We start from the raw sequence: 23,348 nt of genomic DNA, 5'->3' as shown, positions 1-23,348 counted from the left end.
TATTTCTTTCTCTTTCTCTCTTTGACTCTCTCTCTCTCTCTCTCCTCTCTGTCTCTGTCTCTCTCCTCTGTCTCTCTCCTCTCTGTCTCTCTTTCTCCTCCATCGCTCTCTCTCTCCTCTGTCTCTCTTTTTTAGCCATTTACAAATTTGGGGCCCTGGCAAGGGTAGTGGGGAACGGGTCCTACATAACTGCCCATGTCGAGAGCTGTATGCTTAAATTGGGAGGGATACCAGGGATAAGACTCCCTGGATTATAGCCTAGGTGCCTAAGGACCCAGCGTAGAGCTTCCCTAGATCCCTTTGGAGATCCAGCTTGCTAGAGGAAATGAAAGTCTGAGCCATTAGTACGTAGGAGGCAGGGATCCCAGGAAGCAGATTCAGAGGTAAGGAGAATTTTGGGGCTACACTTTGAAGAAAGTCATGGTTGGGACCCAGGAGGTGTGGGTCAGAAGTAAAGATAGGAGCACACGCATGGGCAACTGTTGAGTAGAGACTTCTGCTGTGCCATGATCTCAACCAGCTACCGCTGGGAGTTTGGGGTGACAGCTTTCTGCCTCTAGTCAACCCTCAGCTTCCCCAAGAGAACTCAAAGTGGAAGCTTGCTCCAGGCAGACCAACGTCCCCAACCCAGAAGGGTTGGGGGTTGTTTGAAAGCCCTTCCCCAGATAACCTCACACCTGAGTCTTAAGTTCGGCAGCCATGCTATTCATTTTAACTGGCCGACAGGTGCCTGGTATTTTTCTCTAAATCTAAGGAAGGATAGGACAAAATAGCAAGCGAAAGTGGTCCAATATTACTCACCGCTTTGCATGTCCCTTCGTGGTCGCCAAAATATTACCGAGGGGTCCTTGCTCGCAGAGCTCCCAAGATGGTGGCGAGCTGCTTCCAAGATGGTGGCAAGCCTCGTATTCTCTGATCTGGGGTTCTTGGCCTCACGGATTCCAAGGAATGGAATCTTGGGCCATGCGGTGAGTGTTACAGCTCTATTAGAAGCTGTGGGTCGTGGAAGAGAACCGTGGAACCCAGTGACTAGTGTTCAGCTCGATTAAGATGAACCCAGGCACTTAGCTGTGCAGGAACAATGGCAAGCCTTTAGCCTGATCAGGAGCAGGAATGGGCGCCTCACTGGATCAGGAGCACAGTGAATACCCTGCCAGATCTGGAGAGATGGGAGTCAGCAGTGGGTCTACAATGGTGGCAAATAGCAGTGGTGGATGGCGAGCAAAAGCTCAGCTCAAGCTGTAACAAACACAGACCAAAAGAGTGCAGTTGTAAGATTTATTAGAGTGAAATAGAGTGAAAACAGAGCTCCCATACAAAGGGAGGGGACCCAAACGGAGTTGCTGTTGCTGGCTCGAATGCCTGGGTTTATATCCCAATCCTTGTCCCTCCTGCTGTGCTCTCAGGCAATAGATGATTGGCTATTTCTTTACCTCCTGTTTTTGCCTAATTAGCATTTTAGTGAGCTCTCTGATTGGTTGAGTGTGAGCTAAGTTGCAAGCCCCCTGTTTAAAGGTGGATGCGGTCACCTTCCCAGCTAGGCTTGGGGATTCTTAGTTGTCCTAGGAAATCCAGCTAGTCCTGTCTCTCAGTTGCAAGATAATTGCTGTATCTCCAGGCGTTGTGCCCTCATTCCAGAAAGGAAGCCCGCCCCAGGGACTTCTATCTACATTCACTGTCTAGAACTATGTCACATAGCCATAAATGACTGCAATGAAGATCATGTGACTTAGTAATTCACTTTCCAGAGAGTATAGGAAGGCAAGAGAGGTGGTGTTGGAATGGATGTTGAATGAATTCATCTATAGGATACACCACAGCGTCAGGAATAAGTGGGAGATGCTGCCATCGAAATGGGCTGATTATAGTGGGGATAAGTGGCTCGTGGGGCCGCAGAGGTCAGGCAGTTGCCATGTGAGAGGCCAGGTGGATGTAACTATCATAATCGGCAGTAAAGCCAGCATATTAATTATAGTGGTCTGACCTGCAGGGATCTTTGGTGCTGCCTAACTATGGTAATACAGAAGTTATTAAGAAATAATTTTTTGGCAGCTAGAAAGGATAAAGGTTCTTGGTGGAAATTTTCTTATAATAAGAAGCAACCCCCCCCCCCCCCCCCCTTCTTTTTTAACAGAAAAGGCGGCTAAAGAGCCACGCCAGCAAACTTTGATATACAAATGCTGGCCATTAAAAACTAGGTCCACCCAACATGGCCACCATGGCGATTCCCACCCTCTTCTCCTTGTCAGCACATGTCCCAAGTGTCATGACCCCCTCCAGATAATTCATGTGTTTTCAGAACATCATGGCAACCCACATTTGCATATTAAAGGACTGAGGTGGGAGGACCAGGTTTTTTGCAGGGTACGTGAATGACACACCTGGTCAACCCAAGCCCCTGAGCCTTATGCAAATCAGACCCTGCCTCCTCCAGCCTCCCAACATAATCAACCACTTTTCCACTGCACATGGGGTTTCCTTCTCTCAGCTTAGAGCCCCCCGCCTCTGTGTCTGTATAGGGGAGCATCTTCCTTCTTTTTTGCATATTAAACTCTCTGCTCCTTAAAACCACTCCATGTGTGTCCATGTTGTTGTCACCTGCATCTGCAAAGAGAGTCCACCTAACAGGCTTTGTGTGAACAACAAGGCTGTTTATTTCACCTGGGTGCAGGCGGGCTAAGTCCAAAAAAGGAGTCAGCAACGGGCGATAGGGGTGGGGCTGTTTTATAGGATTTGGGTGGGTAGTGGAGGTGCGGGGTCAAAAGGTGCTCAGTGGGGGAGGTTTTGAGGCAGGAGAAGGAATTTCACAAGGTTAATTGCTCAGTTAAGGTGGGCAGGAACAAATCACAGTGGTGGAATGTCATCAGTTAAGGCAGGAACAGGCCATTTTCCCTTCTTTTGTGATCCTTCAGTTACTTCAGGCTATCTGGATATATACGTGCAGGTCACAGAGGATAGGATGGCTTAGCTTGGACTCAGAGGCCTGACATTCCTGTCTTCTTATATTAATAAGAAAAATAACATAAAATAGTGTTGAAGTGTTGGGGCAGCAAATATTTTGGGGATGGTATGGGAGAGATAATGGGCAACATTTCTCAGGGCTGCTTCGAGCGGGATTAAGGGTGGTGTGGGAACCTAGAGTGGGAGAGATTAAACTGAAGGAAGATTTTGTGGTAAGGGGCGATATTGCGGGGTTGTTAGAAGGAGCATTTGTCATATAGAATGATTGGTGATGGCCTGGATGTGGTTTTGTATGAATTGAAAAACTAAACGGAAGACACGAGGTCCTAGTAAGAGAAGGAGAAAAACAGGTATTAAAGGACTAAGAATTGGGAGGACCTAGGACATCCATTTAGAGAGTGCCCAAGGGGGTTCAGTGTAATTACTTGCTTGGTTGGTGAGTTTTTGGACTCTGTCCTTGACAGAGTCCTCCTTTTTATGTTGGTGACTGAGCTTGGTGGGGTGTGTTTTTACAAGACCATTAGTCCATTCTGCTTTTCCTGAAGATTGAGAATGGTAAGCGGTATGAAGGTTCCACTGAATACCAAGAGCCTGAAAAACTGCTTCAGTGATTTGACTAATAAAGGCCGGTCTTTTATCAGACCTATAGAGGTGGGAAGGAATTATGTCTAAGGAATTATGTCTGACAGAAGGGGAGAAATGAGCATGGTGGGAAAGGCCTCTACCCATCCAGTGAAAGTGTCTGCCCAGACCAAGAAGTATTTTAGTTCCTGACTTGGGGCATGTGAGTAAAGTCAATTTGCCAGTCCTGGGCAGGGGCAAATCCCTGAACTTGATGTGTAGGGAAGGGAGGGGGCCTGAACAATCCCTGAGGGGTAATAGAATAGCAGATGGATCACTGAGGAGTAATTTCCTTGAGGACAGATTTCCACAATGGAAGGAAATGAGAGGTTCTAAGAGGTAGGCTAGTGGCTTGTAACCTACATGGAAGAGGTTATGAAATGATGACAGAATAGAATGGGCCTGTGAGGCTGGAAGGAGATATTTTCCTTGGTCTAAGAACCATTTGCCTTGTATGGGAAGAGATCAATAGGTGGAAGTTTGGTGGAAGTTTTAGTCGGGGAGTAGGTGGGAGTGACTGATGAGAAGGAGAAAAAGTGGCCATGAGGGACAGAAGTTGGAATGCTAGCTGCTTCTTTAGCTACCTTATCAGTATAAGCATTGCCTAGAGTAATGGAATCTGACGCCATTTGATGGCCCTTGCAATGAACGACTCCAGCTTCCTTTGGAAGTAAAGCAGCCTTGAGAAGTGTTTTTATTAAAGAGGCATTAATGATGGAGGACCCTTGCGTAGTGAGGAAAACTCTTTTAGCCCGTATAACAGCATGGTGGTGCAGGATATGGAAGGAATATTTAGAGTCAGTATAAATATCGACACAATCCCTTTACAAGAGTGAGGGCCTGAGTTAAGGCAATGAGTTTGGCTTGCTGAGAGGGAGTGGAGGGGGGCAGAGCAGTAGCCTCAATGATAGATGTGGAAGATTCTATAGCATAGCCTGCCTTTGTTGATGAGTGGCAATTAGGCCTGGTGGAACTGCCATCAATAAACCAAATGTGATCAGGGTGAGGAACAGGAAAGAAGGAAATATGGGAAAAGGGTGAATGTCAGGTAGATCAGAGAGATACAATCATGGGGGTCAGGTGTGGTATCCAGAATAGTGTGGGAGGCCAGATTGAAGTAAAGGCCAGAAACAATGGTAATTGTGGGAGACTCAACAAAGAGTGAGTATAGCTGAATGAGCCAGGGAGCAGAAAGTATATGCGTCAGGTGTGAGGAAGAAAATAGATTTTGGAAGTTATGAGAGCTGTGGAGAGTGAGTTGAGCATAGTTTGTGATTTTGAGGATCTCTAAAAGTATTAGGACAGCAGTAGCCGCCGCATGGAGACATGATGGCCAGCTTAAAACAGTAAGGTCAAGTTGTTTGGACAAAAAGGCTACAGGGCACGGTCCCGGTCCTTGTGTAAGAATTCCAACTGCACAGCCCTGCACTTCGGTTATGTGTAATGAAAAGGGTTGGGATGAGTCAGGGAGAGCTATGGTGGGGGCAGTCTCTGAAGCTATCTTCAAGGAACGGAAAGAGGAGTGGGGAAAGGATTTAGGATCTATGGGGTCAGCAAGGTTTCCTTTTGTGAGTTTATATAATGGTTTTGTTACGATGGCAAAACCAGGTATCCAAAGGTGAAAGTATCCAACCATGCCTAGGAAGGAAAGGAGTTGTTTTGTAGAAGGAGTTGGGGTTTCAGAGATCAGCTGGACACGATCGGCAGGGAGAGCACGTGTGTTTTCATGAAGGATTATGCCAAGATAGGTAACGGATGGAGAAGAAATTTGAGCTTTGGAGGGGGATACCCAATATCCTTTGGAGAATAAATGTTGAAGGAGCAGGAGGGTGTCTTGTTGAGAAGATTTAAAGGAGGGGCTACAAAGTAGGTCATCAATATATTGAATAAGGTGAGAAGCAGGGGGGTGGAAAGAAAGTAAATCATGAGAGAAAGCTTGGCTCTGAAGTAATGAGGGCTGTCCCTGAAGCCTTGCGGCAGCACAGCCCAGGTAAGCTGCTGGGACTCATGGGTGTCAGGGATAGTCAGGTAAAAGCAAAGAGAGGCTGGGATGAAGGGTGCAGGGGAATACTGAAAAAAGCATCTTTAAGATCAAGGGCGGAATAGTGAGTTGTAGAGGAAGGCATCAAGGACAAAAGAGTGTATGAGTTGGGCACCACAGGGTGGATAGGCAAAACAATTTGTTGATAAGGCGCAGCTCCTGAACTAACCTGTGAGACTTGTCTGGTTTTTGGACAGGTAAAATGGGGGAATTGTATGGAGAGTTTATAGGTTTTAGAAGCCCATGCTGTAGCAGGCGAGTGATAACAGGCTTCAATCCCTTTAAAGTCTGTTGTAGGATGGGATACTGGCATTGAGCAGGGTAAGGGTGGTTAGGTTTTAATGGGATGGTAATGGGAATGTGATCGGTTGCCAGGGAGGGAGTAGAGGTGTCCCATACTTGTGGGTTAAGGTGGGGGGATACGAGAGGAAGATATGAAGGAGGCTTTGGGTTGGGAAGAAGGGTGGCAATGAGATGTGGCTGTAGCCCAGGAATAGTCAGGGAAGCAGATAATTTGATTAAAATGTCTCAGCCTAATAAGGGAACTGGGCAGATGGGGATAACTAAAAAAGAGTGCATAAAAGAATATTGTCCAAGTTGGCACCAGAGTGGGGGAGTTTTAAGGGGTTTTGAAGCTTGGCCATCAATACCCACAATAGTTATGGGGACAAGAGAAACAGGCCCTTGAAAAGAAGGTCATGTGGAGTGGGTAGCCCCTGTTTTGATTAAACAGGGGATGAACTTACCCACCACTGTGAGAGTTACCTGAAGTTCGGTGTCCATGATTGTCCAGGGGGGCTTCTGAGGCAATCGGGCAGCATCAGTCTTCAGTCGCTAAGCCAGGAAGATCTGGGAAGGAGTCAGAGAGCCTTGGACCAGAGTTCCAGGGACTCTGGGAGTGGCTGCTGGGTGAGTTGTACAATCCGATTTCCAGCAGGGTCCTGCACAGATGGGACATGGCTTAGGAGGAATCCCGGGCTGCAGGCATTCCTTGTCCCAATGGCCAGATTTCCAGCACTTGAAGCAAGATCCTGGGGGAGGTGGTCCTGGCCCACCTGGTGGAGGAATGCCTGGCCACTGTGGTTCAGGCATTTTGAAGTTCTTGTGTGCTGGAGACGTGGCTGGGGTTTCTCTCACAGTGGAGGCAAGGAATTGCATCTCAAATACGTTGCTACTTGGCTGCCTTTAGTCTATTATTGTACACCTTGAAGGTGAGGTTAAGTCCTGTTGTGGGGTTTGAGGGCCAGAATTTAATTTTTGGAGCTTTATTTAATGTTGGGAGCAGATTGGGTAATAAAATGCATATTGAGAATAAGACGGCCTTCTGACCCTTCAGGGTCTACAGCTGTAAAGCATCTAAGGGTTGTTGCCAAAAGGGCCATGAACTGGGCTGGGTTTTTATATTTAATGAAAAAGATCCTAAATGCTGATTTGAGAGAGGTCGGATAAAGAAAAAGGAGCATTAACCTTGACTATGCCTTCAGCTCCAGCCACCTCTTTAAGAGGAAATTGTTGGGCAGGTGGGGGAGGGCTAATCGCGGAACGAAACTGTAAGCTGGACTGGGTGTGAGGAGAGGAGGTGATAAAAGGATTATAGGGGGATCGAAGGCTGAGGAAGAATTGGGACCTGGCTCAGCCTGGCTCGGAGTAGCCTGGGGAGGAGGGGAGAGGCCAGATGGGTCTGTAGAAAAGGAGGATTCAAAGGACTCAGCTTGGGGTGGAGACAGAAGGAACAGACAGGAGAGAAAGAAGAAAGATTTGGGATGAGTCACATTGGGAGCAGAGACTAGGGAGGGACCAATGTGGAAAAAAATGCCTGGACGTCAGGCGTCTCAGACCATTTGCCCATTTTTTGACAAAAATTATCTAGATCTTGTAGGATGGAGAAATTGAAAGTGCCATTTTCTGGCCATTTAGAGCCATTATCAAGTTTGTATTGGGGCCAAATGGTGTTGCAGAAGAAAATAAGCATTTAGGTTTTAGGTCAGGTGTGAGTTGAAGAGGTTTTAGGTTTTCAAGAACACAGGCTAAGGGTGAAGAAGGGGGAATGGAGGGTAGAAGGTTGCCCATGGTGAAGGAGGTAAGTTTAGAGAAAGGTAGAGACATGGAGAAGGGGGTAGGTGAGGAGCCAAAGCAGGCATCCCTGCAGTTGATTTGCCACCAAGGGAATGTGGGTGAATGACCACGGCAGGCGTCCCCATGGTGATCAGACACCAGTGGAGTGTGGGTGAATAATCAGGCAGGCATCCCCACAGTGATGAAATACCAAGGGAAGACTGTCTTCCCGAGTCTGTGATCAGCGCTGGAGTTTCGGGTCCATGGATAAAATGTGTCTCCTTTATCTCTACTAGAGAGGAAAAAGAACTGGAATTGGAAGGACAGGGAGATGAAGGGTAGCAAGAGAGGCTGGAGAAGAGAGTGAAAAGACCACTTACCTGATTTGAAACTGGTGAGATATTCCTTGGGCTGGTTGGTCTGAGGACCCAAGGTCATAGGTGGATGTCCTCACAGAGTGAGGGCAAGGACAGGGGACTGGTCTCCCAAAGGAGTCCTCCTGTCCCGGGTTTCGGCACCAAATGTCATGCGCGTCTGTGTGAAGAGAGTCCACCAAACAGGCTTTGTGTGAGCAACAAAGCTGTTTTTTTCACCTGGGTGCAGGTGGGCTGAGTCTGAAAAAGCAGTCAGTGAAGGGAGATAGGTGTGGGGTCGTTTTATAGGATTTGGGTGGGTAGTGGAAAATTACAATCAAAGGGGGTTTTCTCTTACAGGCAGGGGTGGGGGTCACAAGGTGCTTAGTGGGGGAGGTTTTGAGCCAGGAGAAGGAATTTCACGAGGTTAATTGCTCAGTTAAGGTGGGGCAGGAACAAATCACAATGGTGGAATGTCATCAGTTAAGGCAGGAACAGGCCATTTTCCCTTCTTTTGTGATTCTTCAGTTACTTCAGGCCATCTGGATGTATACGTGCAGGTCACAGGGGATAGGATGGCTTAGTTTGGGCTCAGAGGCCTGACAGTCGTTTTATCTAAATCAGCACGAGACCAAGGACCCTGGTGTTCCTCCAGTCATTGGAGCCATTTCATTTGTGTTCTTAAGACCAAAATACATGGGCAAAGATCCTACTTGATTCTTATAATTTAAAATTCCCAGTTAGTAAACAAGGGCTTGGTTTGAGTCACAATATAGTCACGGCCCCTGACCTAATTCTCACACCTAGGTCAGACTAAGAATGGGAAAAGGCCCTGCCATCACATCACAAGTTCTTGCCATGAATCTTCTTTTCTCCAAGTCTTCCCCACAGGATCCAAGAGCAGCAGACACTCTGGGGATTATCAGACACTGTGTATGCACTAACACTAATTCCTGAAGACCCAGAATTCCACTGTGACTTACCCATCAGAGTGAAAGCATTACTGCTACATTGAGGGAATAGCCCTTACAAATAGTGGAGATAGGAAATCATCCAAGGGAACAGTATTGTTAAGTAACATATCTCCTCCATTCCGTCAGGAGGTAGAAATGTCTGATATAAAAATCTATGCTGATTCACAGATAGTGGCTGATAACGTAACCAGATGACCAGAAATTTGGAAAGAACACAACTGGGTATGAGGTCTGGAGGAAAAGTATGCCCAGAGTTCTTGGAATGGGCCCAAAGAATCAGAATATTTGTGTCCTATGTGAATGCTCAGTTAAAAGCCTTCAGTGCGTACACTAATCAAGTGGTCAAAAGATGACCTCTGTATGGATGTCAATCAGCCATCTTTTCCAGCCACCCCAGTGCTTAAGATTCATGGTCAAATTGGCCAAGATTGCAGGGATGTGGCCTCCACAATGTGGACCTCCCCCTCACTACAGCTGACATGACAGCCCGGCTATACTGACAGCCTACTTGTCAGCAGCAGTGACCAACCAGACAAGTCCACACCCAGGAGAGACCAGCCCAAGTCTGATGGCAGGCTGATTACATCTGATTCTTTTCTATCACAGAGCAGGTAGCAATTTGTCCTTCCTGGAAGGGACACACCTTGGAATTGTATTTGCTTTGTATGTTCTCCAAACTTTTACCACCACCACCTTTCATGAACTTACTAAATGGTTTTTACATTGTTATGCTCTCCCATAGACATTGCTTCTGATCATGAAACTCACTTTATGGTGAAAAGAAGGCAGGTATGTCAGCTCAGTGATGTCATCAAAGAACTGAGAAACAAAGTGCATTAGGGGGTAGTGCTTCTCAGTTTTATCCTAGTGATCCACAAAGTCTTTGTTTCTATCCCCTGGGATTCTGAGCTTTGCTGGTTTAGAACCAGAACCTCCTGGGATCAAGTGATCCTCCTGCCTCAGCCTCCCAAGTAGCTGGGACTAGAAGCACACCATCATGCATGGCTAATTTTTTTTTTAAGAGATGGGGTCTCACTGTGTTGCCCAGGCTTATTTGTATATTTTGATTAATGTTCTCTTTTTTGCTGTTCCCTTACCCCATTACTATATAGTTAGATATTAGATACACAGATTGTATTGATGGTGGCTAACTTTATAATTTAGTTCATATATGAGAGAATATCAAGATAAAATTATAACTGGAACTAGGAGAGGAATGGATGTCATTTAAATATCTTGGGCTTGGAGCTGGATATAATATATTAGGGGATGTGATTTCATTTCTGGTTGAGCAGATAATTAAATGCATTTGAATTATGTGTAAATTTCACAATTTTTGATCTACAAAGAACAGATAATTGTATCAGTAGGTAATAGAATATTTTATTTCAAAACAGTGAAGAAGCTGCTAAGCATAAAATTTGTCAAATGCTACAAAGATGATGAATATACAACTGGGAATTCCAAGAAATTTAAATTTAATTACATTCTTTATTATGTTTTCCTCAAACGAAATAAATTAGTTCCACCATTTGGCTAATATTATTTATAGGAAATAAAATATGGAATCTGTTATAAATGTCCTAATTTATACTACAGTATTAATCTCAATCCTGATCATTACCTAATTATAGCATTTGCCAATCTGTGATTTTATAAATTAACCACATTTGTTAAATTAAGAAGAAATTTACAGACACCGTTTTTTTCCTGTTACAACATATGCACAAGCCATCAAAAAACAAAACAAAACAAAACCAAAAAGAAGTATATTTTATGCTAAAGTTACTTTCTGTCCAGGTCGAAACATTGTTCCACTTTGATTTTTTCTCCTCTTTGGATTTTGAAAGCTTTCATATCTGAAAAAAGAAAGAGATAATTTAATATGTGTAAATACCACCATCACAAAACAAAAGATAATGGATTGTTGGCAAACACAATTATATTTTAAGAAATGAACGAGAAATAACAAACGAGAAAAAAAATGCCAGTCGCAGAAATTAAAAAGAATTCTTACAAATAAAGTTGCATTCCAATAGAAAACAGAGCAAAGGGGATGAAGAGACAAGTTAGAAAAGATAAAATACAAATGACAATGAATAATATGAAAAATTCTAACTTCTACACTTTTAATCAAATAAATGTTAATTATTAAGATATCATTTTTCTAAAATCAAAAGGGCTAAGTTTAGAAAAATACTGCAACACACAATGTGATGGTGCAGTATATCTAGCACTCTCACATACTGCTATTGAAATATATATTGTACATTATTTCTGGAAGGCAATTGGGCAATACATTTCAAAAGCCTTAAAAATTGTGAACTCCCTGTTATGCAACAATTCCGCCTCTATCCCAGTGAAACAATTAGATATGTGCATATATTCAGCTGCAAGAATGTTCATTACCACATTGCCTGGGAGCAATTTAAATGTCTAAAAATTGGATATTGTGGCATAGCTACACTATAAAATTACATTTAAAAGCAATAAAGTAACATTTAAAATGTAAAACAATTTTCAGGATGTATGTGGATAAAGGGGGACTGCTATATAGCAATATGTACAGACTGTTCTTATCAGAATAGGAAAAAATATATAAGCATATAAACAAATATGCTTTGGGAGGTGGTGGGGTTAAGGGAAATTTGTTTCCTTATTTTTCCTTACCTCTGTTTTCTGATTCTTCTTTAATACATAGCACTAACTTATGTACACATACATACATACTGCAAAGTACTGCAAAATTAGATAACAAAGGGCAGCAGCTTCTAAAGACCAGGAATAAACATCTCTTAAATTGAATTACACTGAATCATTGACCTAGAATGCTTCCCAGTCCATTGGTCTCAGATTCATAGGTGGTCATAAACTCAATTGCAAGGATCCTTTAAATCCAATGTGTAACAATTGTGGTCCACAAATGAATAAATCTGTATTTATATGTTCTTGAGATGAATAAAATATTAATATAAATTATTTTGAAGGCAAAACAGGTGTTTTTATAACAAAATTTTATAAACTAGACATTAGAATCACTTTGAACTTTTAATTTTCCTTATTTCTTCAAAGTTACTAAATTGTTTTTTTTAGCAAGACAGTCTTGCTCTGTTACCCAGGCTGGAGTGCAGTGGTGCAATCTTGGCTCTCTGCAACCTCCACCTCCTGGCTTCAAGCAATTCTCCTGTCTCAGCCTCCCGAGTAGCTGGGACTATAGGTGCATGCCACCACACCTGGCTAATTTTTGTATTTTTAGTAGAAATGGGATTTCCCCATGTTGGTCAGGTTGGCCTTGAACTCCTGACCTCAGGTGATCCACCTGCCTTGGCCTCCCAAAGTGCTGGGATTACAGGCATGAGCCACTGCACTAAGCCCAAAGTTACTAAAATTAAATGAGTCTATTATGAATAATTCAAATATAATCAAATGAACTGGTTAATGAAAACTCAATTTTGACTTCTGTACTTCTGAAATTTTGGGATTTTTAAATGCAAATACGACACATATTTTTGAATTGGCTTTTACATGTTCAAAATATTTTTTTTAATTTTAAACATGAACTTTAAAGGTTTAAGTGTAATACTATGTCACTTATAGTAGTAGCTGTACTTCCAAAACAGAATTTGTTACTTACAGCTCAGCAAAATTCTTCCAGTCGTCTTCACTAATGGATGGTCTTGTGTGACCAAGTGCAGTCATTAAATGTGACTGACTAATAGCCAGTCTGGTTTTAATTGGTCCTGGTTGGTTAATGGATTCATCCTCCTTAAGTAAAAAAAGAAATTGATAAAGAGTTAAATTAGGGATGTGAAAAAAAATGTGGTATTCCAGTTGTTATTTCTTTTTGTCAGTTTTTTCAAGAGACCATACATTCTCTTCCTTATAAGATAATGAAACACTGAAAGCAAGGAAGCACACAACCATGACTGAGTTAATGTGTTCTGGTCCCTTGTTTATAAATATAGCTCATTTATAAGTCAAAGAAATACATATCAAAAGGGTGAAACAATTTTTAAGAAGTTTTAACAATTATAATGAGGGGGAAAAAGCCATACTCCACTTTGGCTCTGGTATCTGCCTTTGATAATACTGATATCTGCCCTCAGTTGATCTCTTTGTTCTTGTGTAAGTTCTTGGCAACCCTCTTGTGAAGCTGTCCTTAACACTGGAGGCTGTGAAAACAACTGGTCTTTCCCAGGAACTCCAGGCAAATCCTGAGTCATGGAGCTTGGTACGGAGAGACACTGTGAGCTCTGCGTGGTAAATTGTAGTAATGAAAGATGGAAGGAAGGGGGGGAGAGAAGAAACTAAGTGTTTACCAAAGATAAAAATTAAACATTTTAAGCAATAAAACATTAACGTGGATAAATATACATGTTAATTAACTGAAATTAAGCAAGTTGAAAAGCTGTTCCTCTTCTATAAAGGTTCACTGATACCTGTGTTATAGAACCACCATCGAGCGAAAATTGCCATAACACAGGGTAGGTTTTTTTAACTTTGTGGCTTAAATCCAACACACTAATGCCCAAGGACAGGTTTCTTCGTTTTCAGAAAGTAAATTTATACTAAGTTTCTGGGACATTTCTAGATAGAATAAATAAAAAACAGAATTAAAGACTAAAATTAAACCACCACTTTACTATTCTAGGGAATACAAATGAATTGCTTTTATATTTTTAAAGTCTGAGTTAGGCTAGGTATAGTGGCTCACACCTGTAATCCTAGCACTTTGGGAAGTCAAGGCAGGCAGATCGCTTGAGCCCAGGAGTTTGAGACCAGCCTGGGCAACATAGTGAAACCTCGTCTCTACAAAAAGTACAAAAATTAGCTGGGCATGGTGGCATACTCAGCTACTCAGGAGGCTGAGGTGGGAGAATCACCTAAGCCCAGGAGGTCAAGGCTGCAGTGAGCCATAATTGTGCCACTGCACTCTAGTCTGGGTGATAAGAGTGAGACTGTCTCAAAAAAAAAAAAAAAAAAAAAAAAAAAAAAGCCTAAATTAATAAAGTAAATGTACAAAAAGCCAGGAAACATATAAATAACCAAATACATGTACAAATGTTATATGTACCAATAAAATTACAGTGAACCACTGTTAATTTTGAGAAGAGATGTTGAATGCTAGTAGAAGAACAGTGATACTGCCTACATTTAATCAAAACACTTTCCTGTTGAAACATTATTAGCATCCTTCACTGTGCTTACACTTTGCAGCAAAAGTATCACAGATAATATTTTGTTTTCAGGAATTTCTTACATTATTGTATCAAATTATTCATTATCCTCAACTGTTCATGATAATAGAATTTAAGTTTACTATAAAATGGAACTGCTCCTAAAGATGTTTTAAAACCACTAGGTAAGAGAGAGAAACCTCAAAGAAACCAAAGGTAATCACAACCATGCATGACTTTGGTTCCTTGCTCCCAGCCTTGTCTTAAAAATCTTAACAAGGAATGCAAATTACCAATTAGTGTAAGCAAGAAACAAAACTATTTTACTGAAGAACCAACCAACCAGGAAGAATATGTGGGGCTGGTTAGGAGAAAAATGACTCCAACTTTACACCAACATGTAGCTTTATATTTCAGAACTGCATAATGACGACTGCACAAGATACCAAATCAGAAGAGGTTCCATTTCCAAGTTCTGATTCATAAGAGCTTCCAAAGTAGAGCCGGTACATATTGAATTTTGATTCATCTGGAAGGATCTCGGACATCTCTAAGGAAACAAGGGATTGATCTAAGCCACATTCTCCATCTCCAGCTGAATCGTCAGAGCCACTGCTATGGTTAAGAAAGACCATTGAAGACAGACTTAGGTCACTATCAGAGCTGGAACTTCCATCCTAAAATACACAAAAGGACAACCAGTTTAAAGACGTAAACAATTTTACTCTCAGAAATAAATAATAACATAGCATTCTATTAGAGCAATACAAGAAACTAGGAAGCATTTTTCAAAAAACTCATTAATTCTCTAATGGTTTTGAGGCACATGGTAAAAATTTAACTATTAAAATATAAAGATAACATAGAATGTGTAGATAATTTACCAACCATCCCCCAAGGAAGTCTGTAATGAAGCTAAGACTCAGACCTCTGGGCTTTATTTTTATGTCTCTGACATTCCATTCATACTTTTCTACTCCAAAATGATGAATCAACATGTTATAGAGTGCTTTCTCATTATAGAGAGCTCTACAAATACACATCTTTCTGGTAGTAAAGGGAGAGGGGAGAACTTCAGTGGCCTGCCAAAATAGCAAAAACTTAGGGAGTATCTGATTTAGCAACTGTAGGCTCTGTAGACATTCCAACCAAATGTGGTAAAGAAGAGTAATAGAATAATCCTTCCTAGAAAATATATGGTAAAGTCTACAATGTAACAGTTCAAATATCTACTGTAAATGTTAAAATCATAATACTATCTTTAGAGAAAAGGCTGATGCAAGGGTTGGGATACAGAAAGTACAAGATAAACCAAGAATATTTTTCTTTTTTGGGGGCAGGGTCGCACTCTGTCATCCATGCTGGAGTGCAGTGGCACAATCATGGCTCACTGCATCCTGGACTTCCTCAAGTGATCCTCCTGCCTCAGCCTCTCCCAAGTAGCTAGGACTACAGGTGTGCACCACCATGGCCAGCTGATTTTTAAATTTTTCGTAGAGACAAGTCCCACTCTATTGTCCATAATGGGTATAGTTTGTGTAACCATAGTTTGGTCTCAAACTAGGCTCAAATGATCCTCCTGCCTTGGCCTGCCAAAGTGCTGGGATTACAGACGTGAGCCACTACACCTGGCCAAGAATAACTTACTGTATCTGGAAATGAGGAAGTGATTCAAGAATGATGAGGACATGTCATAAAGATATAGGAGCCATACAAAAGGGGCTCCTATTGGCCAGATTGGGACAATTTGAGCTTCAAAACAACAGCTTTAATTATTTTTTAAAGTTAAAGTACAAAAAAACTAAAAACTCTAATTATTTTTCTGTTTGTAATATTTAATTCATGGTATCCTAATTTAAATAATATCCTCGCAAACACCAACATGTTTTTGCCAATATTAAGGTAATGTTAAAGAAACAGACACCAAACTCTTCATAATTATAAATTCTCTGCAAAACCCATATTCCAACTATGGAACATTCAACTAAAGGTAAACTTACACTTCTATACAGTTTTACCAAAGTTGTTTAAAAAATAGCATTTTTTTAAGGTTGAAATTTTGACATTGTACTTCTCTTATCATTCATAAAATGTCATAACAACTTCCTCATATAACTTGCCTGGAGTCCACTTGAGAGCAGCATTCCATGTAAGGCCTCCAATTGGGCATTGTAAAGTAAAGCTTTCAGATCAGCTCCAGTAAAGGAGTCGGTTACAGATGCTACATGCTGAAGGTCAACATCATCTGCCAGAGGTAGAGAGTCACTGAGGACATTTAAAATTTCAAGACGTGACACCTGAAGGGAGAAAAGTTTATTTAACAAATTAAAAATACTAAAAATATTATCTTAAATTGTGTGTCTTATGATTTTCTTCATAAATTAACCTTATATATCTAAAAAAGCTTTATAAATAAGTTGAGAAATGTACCAACAGCCTACTATTTATCTTCCTTGGAACTTTTTCCCCAACATAAATAATATATGTAGGAAAATGAATGAAAATCACCACTGTTAAGGCTGGGCATGGTGGCTCACACCTGTAATCCCAATACTTTGGGAGGTTGAGGTGGGAGGATCACTTGAGCCCTGGAGTTCAAGAACAGCCTGGGCAACACAGGGAGACCCCATCTCTACACAAAAATTAAAAATAAAATTATCTGGGCATGGTAGCGTGCGCCTGTGGTCCCAGCTACTCGGGAAGCTGAGGTAGGAAGATTGCTTGAGCCTGGGACACAGGCTGCAGTGAGTTGTGATCGTACCACCACACTCCAGCCTGGGTGACAAAGTGAGACCTTGTCTGAAAAAGAAAAAAGCAAAAACCTACAAAATATTCAGTGTAAGTAATTTCTTATTCACACAGTGGTTATTTTCTAGATTTAGGCAAGTGTGCCAAGAAGGTATTTCAAAAGGGAGATCTAAATAATGTAAATAATAGCTACATGTAACATATATTCAGATACTTTATACCTTTGACTATTCATTTGTCTATCTGTTCTTTCATTCATTTATTTGCTTGCTTCTAAATTGGAGAATAGGAGTTGGAACAACACAGGACTAGGAAGAGTTGAAAAATTATCTCTCTGAAACCTGCTTACATGCTTACGATTCACATGCTTGATTCTGTATCAGAGTTTTTTTTTTGACAGGATAATGGATGTAATCTTTGAACAGAAGAGAATGTGAAAATATAATACTTTAGGTTTCTTGCATTTTCTTCCCCAAATCAGCTAACACAGTAGGATTACAAGGTTTTCAGACTTGCACTGGGCCAAAGAAAGGCTTTGCATCTAATTCAGAATCTTTTTATGCTTTGAGCAAACAGTGGCTAAAGCTTTTCCCTAAGAAAGCTGGTCTTTTAAGGACAATTGCCATTACCTGGCAGAAGTAAAGCTCACAAGGAAAGAGTGTAGCATTTGTTGGGTTTTGGACTCTAAATATGAAATTGTCACCTGATCAGGAGGAGGACAGTATACACATTTATCTAGTCGACCAGGCCTAAGCAGGGCAGGGTCAATCAAGTCAGGGCGACTAGTCGCAGCCAATACATAAACACCTAGAGGAAAAAAGAACTCTTTTTTACTAAAATCTGATGACATGATGACATTTTGTTATAACATTCTATTTCTGTATTTATAATTATTACCCTGTAAGCCTTCTACTCCATCCAACTGAGTCAGCAACTGGTTAACTACTCGGTCTGTAACTCCTGTATTATCATGACCCCGCCGAGGAGCAATGGATTCAAATTCATCAAAGAAAAGAATGCAGGGCTTTGCAGCCTGTGCTCTGGGAAAAACAAACAACATTTCATATTTGAATCAGGCTTCATAGTTTTCAAAGTGATTTCATATATATATATGAATGTATTTATGTATTTATATATATTTATGTACTTCTTTTAATTTTTACAACAAACCCTTAAAGAAGGCAAGTTGTATGTATTTATATATAAACACATATAAATGTATTTATATATATTTATGTATTTATTTTAATCTTTACAACAAACCCTTAAAAAGGCAAGGTATGTGAAATTGCCCTCGTATTCAGTAAACTGCTGAGGTCAAGGTGTTTATTAAGACCCATGCCTTCTGGATAGACTAACAGGGATCAAAACAAAAATCTGACTCTTGGTCAGTAAGTCAAACACTTGTTTGATTTCTATTACAAGTAACCATTTTTATATTAATATATACTTATTGGCCACCCTTACTTCTTTTGTGAAATGCCTATTCATTTCTTTTGCCCATTCAAAATTTGGAAAGCTCATTATGCTGGTACTGTTTTGTAAGGGCTCTCTATTAAAAAAATATATTTTCTTATTTATTTATTTATTTATTTATTTATTTATTTATTTATTTTTTGAGACGGAGTCTCTCTGTCGCCCAGGCTGGAGTGCAGTGGCGCGATCTCCACTCACTGCAAGGTCCGCCTCCCGGGTTCACGCCATTCTCCTGCCTCAGCCTCTGTGTAGATGGGACTACAGGTGCCCGCCACCGCGCCCGGGTAATTTTTTTTCGTATTTTTAGTAGAGACGGGGTTTCACCATGTTAGCCAGGATGGTCTCGATTTCCTGACCTCATGATCCACCCGTCTTGGCCTCCCAAAAAATATATTTTCTTTTACTTTTCTAATAATTTGAACTTTGACTTTTAGTTTTAGTAATTTATTAACAAATTTTAATTCTAAAGAAGTGAATATTCCATCTCTGGCAACGGGTGGACTAGATGTCTGGAGAATAACACCTAATATAAAACACCTGTCATGGTGATTGAAAAAAACCAGCAGCTATCTCATTAAATGCATGGCAAGTAAAATATATCTTCTGGGGCCAAAAATAGACCAGAATTATCTGCTACTTGCATGTTTAGCAGAACTCTCCTAGAAAACTGAGTCTAATGTTTGATTTGTGTAAAGATTTTTTTAACTTTTCTAACTCAATTTTTTTACTAAGTTATAGGACTACGCAGATTTTATTTATTTTTGGTTCAGTTTTGGTCAGTTTTATTTTTGTCTATGTCACCTAAGTTTTCAAATGTATTGGCATAAATATTTTCATAATATTCCCTTATTATCTTTTACATTTCTGGGATATCTTTAGTTATGGTTCCCTTTTTATCCCTAAAATTGTTTATTCATGCTTTTTTTTTTTTTTTCTTAATCAAACTTGCTAGACAGTGTTCAAAAAATAAATTTTGGCTTTGTGAGCTTCTCTGTTTTGTGTTTCATTAAACTTCATTCTTATCTTTATTATTTCCCTTTTAACCTATTTTTTAGTGTATATCTATAATTTTCCTAATTTCATGAGATAGATACATAAGTGGTTAACTTTCAACCTTTTTTCTTTTCTAAACATTTAAGGCTATAACTTTTCCTTGAAATCAGTTTTGCAACATCTAACAATTTTAATGGATAGTATTTTCATTATCATTTGCTCCCAAATATTTTCCACTGTAACCTCTCTTTAACCCAGGAATTACGTAGAAGAGGTTTATTTTGTTTATGCTTTTTCCTGGTAAACTGGGTGGTGAATACATGAAGTATTCATTTTATTATTCTTCCTTAAGATGCATAAGTATTTTATATATATACTCTTAAGTGTACATTTTATAATAACATTTTTGGAAGAATAAAACAGTAACTTTTATTTTAAAACTCCCCATAATGCTATCACATTTGAATAATTGTTTTCATCCTTACATACCATCTTCTGTATTCATATGCAGTTTTTTAATATATGCAAAATAGTTACACTCCCTGAAATTAAATTGGCCAGATGGAATCTTGATTTATAAGAGATAAATTAGAAACTGGGGGAAAAAAGAATTTAGAACTTAGAACATTTAGAGATAAATTAGGGGCAATTATTTGCTTCATAGAAGAGATTTCTTTGAATAACTACTTCGATTCCACTTTGAGGAGTATTTCTATTGTAAATACAAAACCAAATAATTTCCAAAATTTAATATCTAAAATATTTTGTAGTATTTGGTGAAATAGAGAATCCACGTCCTCTAGCTTATTAATAATTCACATAAACCACAGGTTTCAAATATCAGTTCTTCAAAAAACAAGACCAAAAAAAGCACTGATTGATAAATAATAACAGAGTCAGTTACTTTAAAAACATTAATAGGGAACCAACCTAATAAAAATATCCCGAACAGCTTGTTCACTTGCTCCAATATATTTGCTGAGTAACTCTGGCCCCTATGGGTAAAATAAAATTAGAGTTGAGATAAAATTATTTAAAAAGAAAATATAAATTTGGTTTCTGACTAAATGAATCATGGAAATCTTTCATATGATTAAATGGATGTCTTTTATACATTTTTAAAATTAATGTGTGCTAGAATAAATAACATACCACAAGTTCTATGCTTGGTGTTTCTTCTGCCCAGAACATTTTCCCCCAGATATTCTCATGGCTTGTTGCTTCATTTTATTTAGATCTCTGCTCAAATACCACCTCTTCAGAAACCCTTTTCTGACAAGTCCATCTATGACTCACTCCAGTTACTCTAAGCTTCCTTACCCTGCTTTTCTTCCTACATAGGACTTACCATCACCATCTGACAGTGGATTATATACTGAATGTGTCTGTCTGCTTATTGTCACTCTCCACTAGTGGAATGTAAACTCCAAAAAGGCAGTTTTGTTCACTGCTGAATCCCTTGTGCCAGAAACAGTGTCTGCCACGTAAGTATTAGATAAATCATTTTTTTCAAGTGAATAAGTGAATGGTTTAAGAAGGGACAAAGTTCCATCTAAAATTTTAAAAATGTGTAGAGATATGACTTTAATCAGCATCTTCAATTACTGAAACAATGTATTTGCATAGGATTTAAAGAATATATCATTTTTAGAACATGGGAAAAGTCCAAAAAAAAAAAAAAAAGATAATATATAAATCTTCCCTAAAAGCCAACTGAAAAACCTTTCGAAATAAACTTCCCTGCATATAGCAAAATCAATAATGAGAATAGTCTTCCTTAAATTGGGATCTTAAAAAAAAAAAAACTGAATAGGTCCTAAAGTCATCTGTAGTGAAAAATCACTATCTCCAAAAGACCAACTACTGATCAGGATATGTGACCAAAATAAGGAATTTCTAATATTCAACCACATAGATATCTATTGACATAATAATACTTAATTACATTTCCTCAGTACGGTCAGAGAACTATAGTACTAGAGGAGGGAACAAGAAATAACTAAAGCAAGGCCGGGCACGGTGGCTCTCACCTGTAATCCCAGCACTTTGGGAGGCCGAGGCGGGTGGATCACGAGGTCAGGAGGTCAAGACCAGCCTGGCCAACATGGTAAAATCCCGTCTCTACTAAAAATACAAAAATTCACAAGGTGCGGTGGCAGGAGCCTGTAATCCCAGCTAGTCAGGAGGCTGAGGCAGGAATCACTTGAACCCAGGAGGCGGAGGTTGCAGTGAGCCGAGATCACGCCACTCCACTCCAGCCTGGTAACATAGCAAGACTCAGTCTCAGAAAAAAAAAGAAAAAAGAAATAACTAAGGCAAAAATAACAGGAACAAGGCAACAGCCTGGCACTTTTAGTGTTTCTCCATCATTGCCAGTTCACAAAAAGACATGATAAAAGAGTAATTTACAACTGGGTAAAACCCAGTTATACATTACTAAACTGAGCTGGGCACTGTGACTCACACCTGTAATCCCAGCACTTTGGGAGGCCAAGGCGGGCAGATCACTTGAGGTCAGGAGTTCAAAACCAGCCTGGCCAACATGGTGAAATCCTGTCTCTACTAAAAATACAAAAATTAGCCTGTAACCCCAGCTACTCGGGAGGCTGAGGCAGGAGAATAGCTTGAACCCAGGAGGCGGAGGTTGCAGTAAGCCAACATTGCGTCAGTACACTCCAGCCTGGTCAATAGAGTGAGACTCCATCTCAAAAAAATAAAAATAAATATAGAAAAAATAAATAAATTACTAAACTGGTTTATAAATCAAGTTTGAGTAAGGCTAGAATAATACATGATTCCTTTGTCTTGGAATCTAATTGCCCTTTGTTAAACTAATATTGCTGATGTGCTGAAACTATACAGCTAAGATACTGGATCTGCGACCACAATGACACACCAGTGGTGAACTGTGAAGCATTACCCAAAATGATCTGCTAGCATGCCTCTTAATTACCACACTCACCTTGTACCTGAAAAAAACTTAGACCTAGTCTCACTTTGACCAAGTAAGGGTGAGATATAGTCAAAAGTAACAGAACCATAAAAACCCCAGCTTCTTGCCTCAGTATGGTCTCCAGCCTCTAGTTGTCTACTCCCTATAAGAATAGTTTGCCCTTTTATCTGAGTATTTATGTATAATTCTGTTCACAATGCATGAAGATTTGCCTTAAGCAAGACCATAATAAGCCCTATGAGAGAGGTGGCTCATTACTCAATTTCACACAACTTTTTTTTTTTTTTGAGATGGAGTCACGCCCTGTTGCCCAGGCTGGAGTGCAGTGGCGTGATCACGGCTCACTGCAAGCTCCGCCTCCCGGGTTCACGTGCTATTCTCCTGCCTCAGCCTCCTGAGTAGCTGGCACTACAGGCACCCGCCACCACGCCCGGCTAATTTTTTATATTTTTAGTAGAGACGGGGTTTCACCATGTTAGCCAGGATGGTCTCGATCTCCTGACCTTGTGATCCGCCCGCCTGGGCCTCCCAAGTGCTGGGATTACAGGTGTGAGCCACCGCGCCCAGCCGCACACAAACTTTTAATAGATGGATTGCTGTTCCTACTAGCTTTCCAAATGTGAGACTAGCCCACAATCGACAAACATAATGGTGTTGGTAAAGATGTGGAGAATCAGGAACCCCCCACGTTGCTAGTGGGAATGGTGCAGTTGGTGTGAAAGACAGTTTGGTGGTTCTTTGAAAAGTTAGAGAATTACCCTAAGACCCAACAATTCTACTCCTCAGTTTATGACCAAGAGAAATAAAAACATGTCCATGGAGAAATCTGTACATGAATATTTACAGTAACATTATTCATAATAGTCAAAAGGTAGAAACAATTCAAATGTTCACCACTGATAAATGGATAAACAAAGTATGGTAACATTATTCAGTCATGCAAAGGAATGATGTACTGATACATGCTACTACCTGGATGAACCATGAAAACTTTAC

General features: G+C 40.3%; 2 protein-coding genes across 7 annotated transcripts in view; one reads left to right on the top strand and one right to left on the bottom strand.

Annotated features, from left to right (window-relative positions):
• The window catches only part of GATAD1 (GATA zinc finger domain containing 1), a 62,596-nt gene extending 46,061 nt beyond the window's left edge, over positions 1-16,535 (top strand). For all 3 annotated transcript variants that reach the window (XM_023226745.3, XM_023226744.3, XM_023226742.3), the window contains one exon: positions 14,600-16,535. The gene's annotated coding sequence lies outside the window, so the exon portion shown is untranslated. The remainder of the gene's footprint in view (positions 1-14,599) is intronic.
• Positions 10,367-23,348, bottom strand: part of PEX1 (peroxisomal biogenesis factor 1) — a 43,319-nt gene continuing 30,337 nt past the window's right edge. For 3 of the 4 annotated variants that reach the window (XM_023226737.1, XM_023226740.2, XM_023226738.1), the window contains 8 exons: positions 20,330-20,394; positions 17,828-17,970; positions 17,634-17,737; positions 16,303-16,479; positions 14,629-14,859; positions 13,061-13,258; positions 12,640-12,770; positions 10,367-10,864 (listed from right to left, as the gene is read on the bottom strand). In XM_023226737.1, the coding sequence (XP_023082505.1) occupies positions 10,780-10,864; positions 12,640-12,770; positions 13,061-13,258; positions 14,629-14,859; positions 16,303-16,479; positions 17,634-17,737; positions 17,828-17,970; positions 20,330-20,394 (1,134 nt within the window). In that variant the 3' untranslated portion in view covers positions 10,367-10,779. Of the gene's footprint in view, positions 10,865-12,636; positions 12,771-13,060; positions 13,259-14,628; positions 14,860-16,302; positions 16,480-17,633; positions 17,738-17,827; positions 17,971-20,329; positions 20,395-23,348 lie in introns of those variants that run through there. The other variant, XM_023226739.1, reaches the window with a different exon arrangement.

This window comes from Piliocolobus tephrosceles, chromosome 8 (assembly GCF_002776525.5).
Source record: "Piliocolobus tephrosceles isolate RC106 chromosome 8, ASM277652v3, whole genome shotgun sequence".
Lineage (NCBI taxonomy): Eukaryota > Metazoa > Chordata > Mammalia > Primates > Cercopithecidae > Piliocolobus > Piliocolobus tephrosceles.
The sequence above is the reverse complement of the archived record's forward strand: the minus strand, read 5'-3'. Positions and strand labels throughout refer to the sequence as shown.